Here is an 11,221-nt window from a genome sequence, read left to right as displayed (position 1 = left end):
GCTATCAGAAGGTATGTCAAGGGATAAAGGATTTAAGATATGTGAACTCATTCTTTTTTTGAGAGGGAGAATCTAATTTTATTTTTTTAATTTAATTTTTTTTCAGTGTTCCAAAATTCATTGTTTATGCACCACATCCAATGCTCCATGCAATACGTGCCCTCCTTAATACCCACCACCAGGCCCTCCCAACTCCCCACTCTCCTCCCCTCCAAAACCCAGTTTGTTTCTTAGAGTCCACAGTCTCTCATGGTTTGTGCCCCCTCCAATTTCCCCCAACTCACTTCTTAAATATTTTGCATTAAAATTATTTTTCTCCATACTGTAAATTTACATAATTCATGATCTTGAATTTCCAGGTCTTTAATACTTTGGATATAAGTTCCATATGTATAAAATATTAATAAAATTGTCTTAAACTTTTAACTACAAAATACTGTTGTATGCATGCATAAACCGTTTTCTTGGAAAATTTAGAAACATTCATGCATCATCAATTTTTCTCTTTTTAGTCCCTGTATGCTTAGACTGCTGAAGCATGTTTGCAGACTTCTGGAAGTTACTTGAATTTTTTTCTTCCCTTTTTTTATCAGCTCCTTCAAAAGAATGACAAGTTTGAGGTGATTCCATCTACAAATAAAAACGAAGAAAACACTCTGGTCAAAACTCAGCTGTTCCATTTTCTTTCCAGATTAATAAACCCATTCACTGGTCCTTCATACGAGCCCTATCCTGAAGGGATATGCTGTCAGAGACACAGTGGTACGTGGCATGCTTTTGCAGGCTTGAGAGTTATTTAATATGTGAGTCATCGGTTCTCGACCTCTGCTGCATAGGCCAACTTCTCAACCAGCATTGATCAACCAGGGTAGAGTATATTGCAAATTAGACAACACTAAAATGGATTTTTCACATTCTAAAGGGTTGAAAAGTCTAGACTATATTAAAAGGTAGACTAGTTTAAATTATTAATAGCTCTACAGAAAGCAAAGGTATGTTTTCTCTCTTCCATGCTAAGAAGAAAACTGCCTCTCTCTTCTTGTGTTCCACTGGACCCAGAACTGTATCCCTTAAGCTCTGCTGTGTTTTTTTCAGTATGTAGAAATTAACAGGCAGTTACCCTGAAACAGCATTCTGTGGGCTTCTTTACTTGCATGGTTATGACATGTGCCTCATTGTTCAGAAGATTAGCTTTAGGTCCTATTTTCAAATATGAAATGGTAGCATATGCTGTAAAACTGTAGTCTTCTCTGTGGAAAATAAAGGCCAAAAATCAGAAAAAAGTTTTCAGAAATTATAAAAAAAACAAATTAAAAAAAACCATAAATGGAATGATTTTAATACACTGATAGGGAATGAAACTTGCACAAAACAAATACTTTCTATAAACTGCCTTTTTTTTTACTTGGCAGTGATCAGTTAAAGTTGGATTTTATTAAGTAAATTTTATATGGCATTTAACAGTTTTACATGAAACAACCGGAAAACTACTTATTCTGTTGCAGTTATGAGAAACAATCATAAAGACAACATCAAAGGACAAGAAATGGATTTGTATATACTTAAGATACTGCTGTAGAAGAAAGTGTGCAATAATTTTCTCCAGGTCTTCACGAGGAAGTTTGGGAGGAACAACACCTGCCACTCTCAATTTTGCTGCACCCTTTCCCATCCAAGAATCAATCAGTTTCAATGGTGTGAGCTTTTCATTCAGGTCCTCTGCCTGCTTCAGGATCTTGATTAGATCTCTGCAGTGTGCTGTGACATTCTTCCTTTCACATGCTATAATGAGACCAGCAACTGGGATTTAGAAATTAGAGCAAGCACAGGCTAGTCGAAGCGGTTTAAAATGAGTCATCAGCATCAGCCACCCTAACTGTTTCATTGTGCATTAGAACTAGGCTAATCCTTAAGTCTGTCACCAAACTAAGTTATAGTCTCTGTAAGACATTATTGAATTTGCAGTGATCTAAAGGAAATAAGCTGGTCACCAGAAGGCCTTGGGTATGCTCTATGAACCAGAGTGTGTGCCAGACATGACAGATTTGTAAGAAAATCAGTCTTTTTTTTGTATTTACTCAGTTTGTGCTCATTAAGCAATATTTTGAAAACTATGGCTTCCTCTGTACTCTGATTTAGAGACAGAATGTCCTGGTCAGATTCCTAATTATTGATTCTAGTACTTTGTTTTATTTTATATATATATATATAAAATAATCAACTCTCATACAAGTTTCTCTAAAAATTACATTGACCTTCACCCAAGACATCAAAACCATGAGGGAACTGGTTAGTCCAACTCTTCAGACACAACACAGGATGAAAAAAGTTAAAATACAGCACCAAAACACTGCTAAATTAGTGTCTGAATGGTTAGCCATTATCTAGATCAGAAATGATTGACCATAATCTCTCCTTTGTATTAAATTTCTCTTCCCAATCAGTGAGTAGCCTTTTCTTATAATAGCATTATACCACTCAGAATTTAAATCTTCCTTCACTTCTTAATAATTTAACATGCCTATAATATAACAATGTAAGATATGTATATCCACACAGCACTTTTCCTTTTATTTACCTTTGCTTTAAAACTTTTATTACTTTTAAATCTAGAAAATGCTATTCACAGCTTACTTAATCCATTTTGGGGCCTACTATTGCCCTCCTGTAGTCCTAGCTATATATATTAGCCTGTTAAGTTTAAAGAACAATGAACTAGGGAGTATTCTAGTCCAAGATGGTGACACAGGAAGATCCTGAACTCTCCTCAACCAGCACACCAAATCTATTTATAGGCAATTCCTCCTGAAAAACAACAGGGCTGACTGAACAGCTTCCATACAAGACAGACCACCCAGAGAACAGCAAGAGAGATTGAGACGTGGTAACAAAGTCTCACCTCTGATGCTGCAGGCTGCAGTGCAGAGAATAGTTTAATGAGGTACCAGGAGTAAGATATGTCTACTGTGGGCCACAGAAAATAAAAGCCATGGCTTAAAAGAGCAACCAGAATATAAAGGAACTAGCCATTGAACCCTGCTAACTGGCAAGGGAGCTGTTGCAATGGTCTCTGGGTGGGAGTGAATGCCACAGTTTACGTTCCCTCATCACCCTGACAGCATAGATGGGAGCAGGGTCCAGGTGTCCTAACCAGCCTACCACCTCAGTGAGTCCTGGGCCCCCAACCCACACCAACCCCAGCTGTCCCACAAGGACAGCTCCGGGCCTGTACCACTTTGGCTTCAGACAGCTTTCTAGGGAAATCCCTAGCTGCCCTGCCAGGACAACCTGGCTTGAACTCACTTCAGCTGTCCTTCCAGGGCACCATCTGTGCAGAGAGCCTTATGAATGCCCCAGCCCACACCCTTACAGCTACAGCTGACCTGCCAGGTCATCCACTGGACAAAGCACCCAGGGACCTCCCCAGCCAACAACACAACACAGCTCTACCTGCCCTCACCAGGGCACCTTCTGTGCATGCAAGAATAACCTAATTTACACCCACTTTAGTTTCAGCCACGCCGCCAGGGCACCCTATGCATAGAGACTCAGGAATGCTCCAGCCCACACCCACTTAAATTCCAACCATCCCACCAAGGCGACCCCACTACAGAGTCCCCTGCAACCTCCAGCCCATGCCAGCCACAGCTGTAGTCCATCAACAAAACTCACCAGGCCTATACTATCTACATACACAGGACAACTACAAACCAAGACCATTCCTTCAAATTTGGGATAAGTAGCAATTACTGGCTAATTTATGGAAACAAATACAAAGTCATGCAAAAATGGGGAAACAAGGGAATATGCTCCAAATTGAAAAAGACAAAATCTCAAAAAAAGAACTTAATGAAATGGAAATAATATGCCTGACAAAGACTTAATGATCTTAAAAATGCTTCCTGGACTGAAGAATAAAAAAACTCTAAAAACTTCAACAAAGAGCTGGAAAATACAAAGAACCAGAGCTGAATAGTACAACAACTGAAATAAAAAATACATTAGAGGGACTCAACAGTTGATTAATGGATGCAGAAGAACAGATCAATGATCTGGAAGATGGATTAATGGATAGCATCCAGGCTGACCAGGAATAATAATTTTTCAAAATGAGGATGTTAAGGGATTTGTCAGATAATATCAAGTGAACATTCATATTATAAGGGTCCCAGAAAGAGAATAAAGGGGCAGAAATTTGAAGAAATAACTGAAAACTTCCCTAAGGAAGAAAACAGACATCCAGATTCAGGAAGCACATAGAGCCCCTTAACAAAATGAACTCAAGAAGGTCCACACCACAAAATTAAAATGTCAGAGGTTAAAGAGAAAATTGTAAAAGTAAAAAACAAAAAATTACCTACAAGAACAACCACATAAGACTACTGGCTGATTTTTTGGCAGAAACTTTGCAGGACAAAAAAGTGTGGCATGATACATTCATAGTGCTGACAGGGAAAAAACCTACAATCAAGAATACCTAGCGGGGCACCTGTATGGCTCAGTGCTTAAGCCTCTGCCTTCAGCTCAGGTCATGATCTCAGGGTCCTGGGATCGAGTCCCGCATCGGGCTCTCTGCTCTGCAGGGAGCCTGCTTCCTCCAATCTCTCTCTCTCTCTGCCTGCCTCTCTGCCCACTTGTGATCGCTCTCTGTCAAATAAATAAAGTCTTTAAAAAAAGAAAAAAAAAAGAATAAAAAAGAATACCTAGCAAGACTATCATTCAGAATTGAAGAAGAGAGAGAGTTCACAAACAAAACATCAAGGAGTTCACCATCACTAAACTGGCCTTATGAGAAATGCTAAAGGGACTACTTTAAGTGGAAAAGAAAAAGCCACAATTAGATTTAAGGAAATTACCATTAAAAAGATAGGGGCGCCTGGGTGGCTCAGTGGGTTAAAACCTCTGCCTTTGGCTCAGGTCATGGTCCCAGGATCCTGTGATTGAGCCCCACATGGGGCTCTCTGCTTGGTGGGAAGCTTGCCTCTCCGCCCCCCACCCCCCATCTGCCTCTCTGCCTACTTGTGATCTCTGTCAAATAAATAAATAAAATCTTTAAAAAAATAAATAAATAAAACATGGCAGCATATACATAAACCATGGAGGGGGTGTGAAAAAGAATTTCTTTCAAAATGCGTTCAAGTTTAAATGACCATCATCTAATATACACTGCTTTGTACTTAGAATGTTATATATGAAGCTCATAGTAACCATAAACCCAACACATGTAATAGGTAAAATAAAGGGGAAAAAATACAGTATACAGAATATAATCAGTGGTACTGTAACAGTGTTGCATGGTGACAGATGGTAGCTACACTTGCGATGGGCAGAGCATAACTTACAGAGTTGCTGAATCACTATGTTGTACATCTGAAACCAATATAACGTTGCATTAACTCAAATAAATGAAAAGAAATAAGACATTTTAAAAAACAGGGGCTACGGTTGGCTTGTCAGTGGAGGATGCAACTTTCGATCTCAGGATTGTGAGTCTGAGCCCCAAACTGGGCATAAAGATTACTTTTTAAAAATTTTTTAAAAATAAAAAGGCAAACTTAAATGTGGGGAAAAAAAGTAACGACAGAAAGCCAAACATAACACCACAGAAAGTCATCAATCACAAAGAAAGCAAGAAAACTACAAAAACAACCAGAAAACAATCAACAAAGTGGCAATAAACGCACAGCTATCAATAATTACTTTAAATGTAAATGGTTTAAATGTTCCACTCAAAAAATATAGGATGCTGGAATTAATTAAAAAAATAAGACTCAGGGTGCCTGGGTGGCTCAGTTGATTAAGAATCTGCCTTCCACCTAGGTCTTGATCCCAGGGTCCCGAGACTGAGCCCCACATCCAGCTCCCTGCTCAGTGGGGAGTCTGCTTCTCCCTCTCCATCTGCTGCTGCTCTCTCTCACTCTCTTTCAAATATATAAATAAAATCTTAAAAAAAAAAGACTCATCTATGTGCTGCCTATAAGAGACTTACTTCAGACCTAGACACATACAGATTAAAAGTGAAGGGATGGAAAAACATAGGCAAAATGGAAGCAAAAAGAAAAGCCAAGTAGCAGTACATCAATCAGACAAAACAGACCTTAAAAAAACAAGGACTGTAACAGAAAGGAATCAATCCAACAAGAAGATATAAGAAATGCAAATATTTATGCACCCAACATAGGAGCATGTAAATACATAAATATAACCAAAGAGAGAAACTGACAATAATACAATAACAAAAAGGAACATTAACACACCACTTATATCAATGGATAGATCATCCAGGCAGGTCAACAAGGAAACTGTCTTTGAATGACACATTAGATTAGCTGGACATAATACATATAGAACATTCTATCCAAAAAGAGCAGATTACACATTATTTTCAAGTGTACATGGAGCATTCTCTGGGACCTAACACATTAAAGAACAAAGTAAGTCCCAATAAATTTAAGACCATGGAAATCCTCATTCAACTTTTCCAACTATAACACTATGAAACTAGAAATCAATCACAGGAAAAATCTAGGAAACACACAAATAAGTGGAGGCTAAATGCTGCTATGCAATGAATGTGTCAACAGATAAGGACTTTAAAAAAATACATGGGGACAATAAAAATGCAAACACAACTGTCTAAAATCTCTGGGGATGTCTGTAAACTAGAAGTCAAAATAAATTTGAAATAAAAAAATCATCTTTGGGACACAGCAAAAGCCGCTGTTTGTTTTGTTTTGTTTTAAGAGGGAAATTTATTATTGATACCAGACTAACTCAAGAAAAATCTTCAATAAACAATCTAACCTTATACCTAAAGGAGCTAGAAAAAGAACAAAACCCAAGGTAAGTAGAGGAAGGAAATAATGAAAATCAAAGCAGAAAGAAATGAAATAGACACTAAAAAAAAGAAAAGACTGAGGAAACTAAAAGCTGGATCTCTGAAATGGTAAATGAAATTGATAAACCTTTACCCACACATTTTCAAGAAAAAGCAAGAGGACCCATATAAAATCAGAAATGAAAGCAAAGTAAAAACTGACACCACAGAAATACAAAGGACTGTCAGAGAATATTATGAAAAATCAGATGCTAACAAACTGGACAACCTAGAAGAAATGGGTAAATTGCTAGAGACATGATTTTCTGAAACTGAATCAGGAAAAAACAAAGTATGAATAGACAAAGTACCAGTAACAATATGCAAAAGTGATAATCAAAAAACTACCAACGAACAAAGATCCAAGACCAGATGGGTTCACAGATGAATTCTACCAAACATGTATCTCCACAAACTGTACCAAAAAACAGAAAAAGGAAAGCTTCCAAATACATTTCATGAGACCGTAATTACACTGATACCAAACCAAAGACAACACACAAAAAGAAAGTTACAGGCCAATATAACCTATGCATATAGATGCAAAATTTCTCAAAAAAGTATTAGCAAATCACATTCAACAACACATTAAAAGGATCATTCACCAGAATGAAGTGGTATTTATTCCCAGGATACACCAATGTTTCAATATTTGCAAATCAATCAATGTGATACTCATTTCCAAGAGGTAGAATAAAAGCCATGTATCATCTGAATAGATGCAGGAAAAGCATCTGACAAAATTCAACATCTGTTCATGATAAAAACTCCATAGGTGTAGAAAGAATGTACTTCAACATAATAAAGGCCATACATGAAGAATCTAGAGCTCACATTACACTCAGTGGTGAAAAACAGCTTTTTCTCCAGAGTCAGGAGCAAGACAAGGATGTCCACTTTTACTCAACATAATACTGGAAGTCCTAGCCACAGCAAGAAAAAGAAATAAACACATATTGGTAAGGAAGAAGTTAAAATATCACTATTTGTAGGTGACATGATACTATATATGGAAAAACTTAAAAGACTCCACTAAACTATTAGAATAAATGAATTCAGTAAGATGCAGGATACAAAATTAATACATAGAAATCAGTTACATTTTTATACACTAATAACGAAGTAGCAGAAAGATAGAGACCATTCCATTTATAATTGCAACAAACATAATAAAATACCCAGGAATAAACTTAACCAAGGAAGCAAGAGAACCTATACTCTGAAAACTGTAAAACCCTGATGAAAGAAACTGAAGATTACACAGATGAAAAGATATTCAATGCTCATGGACTAGAAGAATACTGGTAAAATGCCTACTACGCAATCTACAAATTCAATATAATCTCTATCAAAATACCAACACCACTTTTCACAGTAGTAGAACAAATAATCTCAAAATTTGTATGGGACCACAAAAGACCTCAAAGAAATCATGAGGAAAAAACAAAGCTAGTTTAAATCCCAGATTTCAAGATATACTACAAACCAGTAATAAAACAATATGGTACTGGCACAAAAATAAACACAGATCAATGGAAAAAAGAATAGCCCAGAAATAAACCCACACTTAGTATCTGGTCAATCTATGACAAAGGATGGAAGAATATACAGAAAAAGATACTCTCTTCATTAAATGGTGTCGGGAAACCTGGACCACTTTCTTCCCATATACAAAAACAAATTCAAAATGGATTAGATACCTAAATGTAAGACCTGTAACCATAAAATGTAAGGTCTATAATCATAAAAGAGAACATAGGCAGTAATTTCTCTGACATCGGCCATAGCAACATTTTTCTGACTCTATCTCCCCATGCAAGGGAAACAAAAGCAGAAATAAATTACTGGGATCAGAGGAAACCATAAAGCTTTTGCACAGTGAAGAAAACCAACAACAAAACTAAAAGACAATCTACTGAATGAGAGAAGACATTTGCAAATGACATATCTGATAAAGGGTTAGTATCCAAGATATATAAAGAACTTATACAACTCAAAACCAAATAATAATAATAATAATAATATTACAATTAAAAATAGGCAGAAGACCTGAAGAGATATTTTCCCAAATAAAACCTACCAACAGCCAAGAAACACATGAAAAGATGCTCACCATCACTAATCATTAGGGAAATGCAAATCAAAACCACAGTGAGATTATTGCCTCACACCTGTAACAACGGCTAGAATCAAAAACACACAAGAAACAAGTGTCGGTGAGGATGTGGACAAAATGGAACCCTTGCACACTGTTGGCGGCAATACAAACTGATGCAGCCACTGTGGAAGACAGTAAGGAGGTTCCTCAAAAAATTAAAAACAACTACCACATGATCCAGCAATTCCCCTACCAAGTACTTACCCCCCAAAAAACAGAAACACTAATTTGAAAAGATACATGTATCACTATGTTTATAGCCAAGATATGGTAGCATCCCAAGTGTCCGCTAACAGGTCTTTGTGGTGTATATATATACACAATGCAGTATTACTCAGTCACAAAAAAGAATGAGATCTTGTCAACAATATGAATGGACAGAAGGTATTATGCTAAGGGGAATAAGTCAGACAAAGACAATACCTTAGGATTTCACTTATATGTAGAATTTAAGAAACTAAACAAAGGAATAAACAGAAAGGAGAACTGACCCACAAATACAGAAAACAAACCAATGTCTGCTAGGAGGAAAGGGAGGTGAAGGAGATGGGTAAAATGGATGAAGGGGAGTGGGAGCACAGGCACAGGCTTACAGTTATGGAAAGAATAAGTCATGGAGTGAAGGTACAGCACAAGGAATATATAGTCAATGGTACTGTAACAGCATTGCACGGTGACAGTAGCTACACTTCTAGTGGGCAGCACAGTACAAAAACTTACGGAATCACTGTGTACTTGTACACTTGAAACTAATGTAACACTGTAAGTCAAATCTACTTCATTAGAAAAACTGTGAACTCACAAATGTTTTTACAACAATTATCACACATTTTGTTGCATGCTTCTGAATTCCACACTTCATCAAAATGTTGAGCTATCAAAACACGGCGACACCTGCAAACACATTTGGAGATACAAATTAATTAAATGCCTAGTAAGTAAATGCCTAGTAAATCCCTATTTCAAAACACAAGAGTTATTAACTTATATTAGTTTCCTAATGCTGTCATAACATCACCACAAGCTTAGTGGCTTAAAAGAACACAAATTATCTTATATTTCTAGAGAAGTCTGACATGGGTCTCTCTGGCTTAAAATGAAGGTGTCAGCAGGGATGGACTTCTTCTGGAGGCTCTAAGGGAGAACCTGTTCCCTTGTGCTTTCCAGTTTCTAGAGAATGCATGAATTCCTTGGCTCATGCCTCTCTTTCCTCCATCTTCAAGGCCAACAAGTATCATTCTGACCTTCCTTGGTTCCTTCCACATTTAAAGACACTTGTGATTATACCAGACCCATCCAAACAACCCAGGGTTATACCCTATTCTCTGGGGGACTATTCTTCTGCCTACCATATATAGTTTTTTCCATATGTATTTGATAAATACTTCTTTTAAAAGTTGTCTAAGATTCCCTTTAAGATTCAATACTGTGCAAAAATTAAGAGAATTTTCCTGATAGCAAAGCAGTTTCTTGTATTTTAATAGTTTCTTGTATGTGACACTAAAACCCAAAAGATGCTTCTTGGGAGTCTACTGGATATCTAAGGAAATTTTCACATTCATATTTCTTTAACTAGATTGTTGCACCACCTATAGGAAAGAAACGACATTTTCTGTCACAGTCCAATAACTGCTTATCGGTTCAAAACTTTTGAGTCCTTATTAGGTTGAGCAATAATAGTATAAAAATGACTAAAACTGAAAAAAAGCCATGAGGGAACTATATGGTCTAACTAAAACCGCCCTATATAGATTTAAATGTATTTCTTAAGGAGAAACTTAACCCTGCTCTCAGCTATCTCATCAGCCCATCAGCTGGTGAGATGGTACCTGTTTCCAAGCTCAGCTCTCAAAATGCCTACTGTGTATACCTTTTCAAAATTAGTAAAGCATGTAACTATATTCCAGAGCCAGACAGAAAAGGCTTGGGCTTGTTTATATCAAAACTTTCAGTAAAAGGGGGATAGATGAAATAAGGTAAAGGGGATTAATAGGTACAGTCTTCCAGTTATAAAATAAAGATGACCAGGGGATGTAATATACAGCAGAGGGAATATAGTCCTTAATATTGTAACATCTCTGTAGGTTGACAGAGGGTCACTAGACTCACTGTGGTGACCATTTAATAATGTATATGAATACTGATTCAATATGTTATACACCTGATACTAATATAATATTGTATGT

At 36.9% G+C, this 11,221-nt stretch overlaps 1 protein-coding gene across 1 annotated transcript in view; it reads right to left on the bottom strand.

Moving 5' to 3' along the window:
* Window positions 1-225: 225 nt before the first annotated feature.
* Window positions 226-11,221, bottom strand: part of RECQL (RecQ like helicase) — a 54,621-nt gene continuing 43,625 nt past the window's right edge. The window contains exons 12-15 of the mRNA XM_032855311.1: window positions 9,838-9,929; window positions 1,563-1,782; window positions 1,121-1,250; window positions 226-630 (exon numbers count right to left, since the gene is read on the bottom strand). Of these exons, the coding sequence (XP_032711202.1) occupies window positions 484-630; window positions 1,121-1,250; window positions 1,563-1,782; window positions 9,838-9,929 (589 nt within the window). The 3' untranslated portion in view covers window positions 226-483. The remainder of the gene's footprint in view (window positions 631-1,120; window positions 1,251-1,562; window positions 1,783-9,837; window positions 9,930-11,221) is intronic.

The sequence above is a fragment of the Lontra canadensis genome, unplaced genomic scaffold (assembly GCF_010015895.1).
Source record: "Lontra canadensis isolate GAN:19392208 unplaced genomic scaffold, GSC_riverotter_1.0 scaffold9, whole genome shotgun sequence".
Taxonomy (NCBI): domain Eukaryota; kingdom Metazoa; phylum Chordata; class Mammalia; order Carnivora; family Mustelidae; genus Lontra; species Lontra canadensis.
This window is presented reverse-complemented; position numbering and strand designations above follow the sequence as displayed.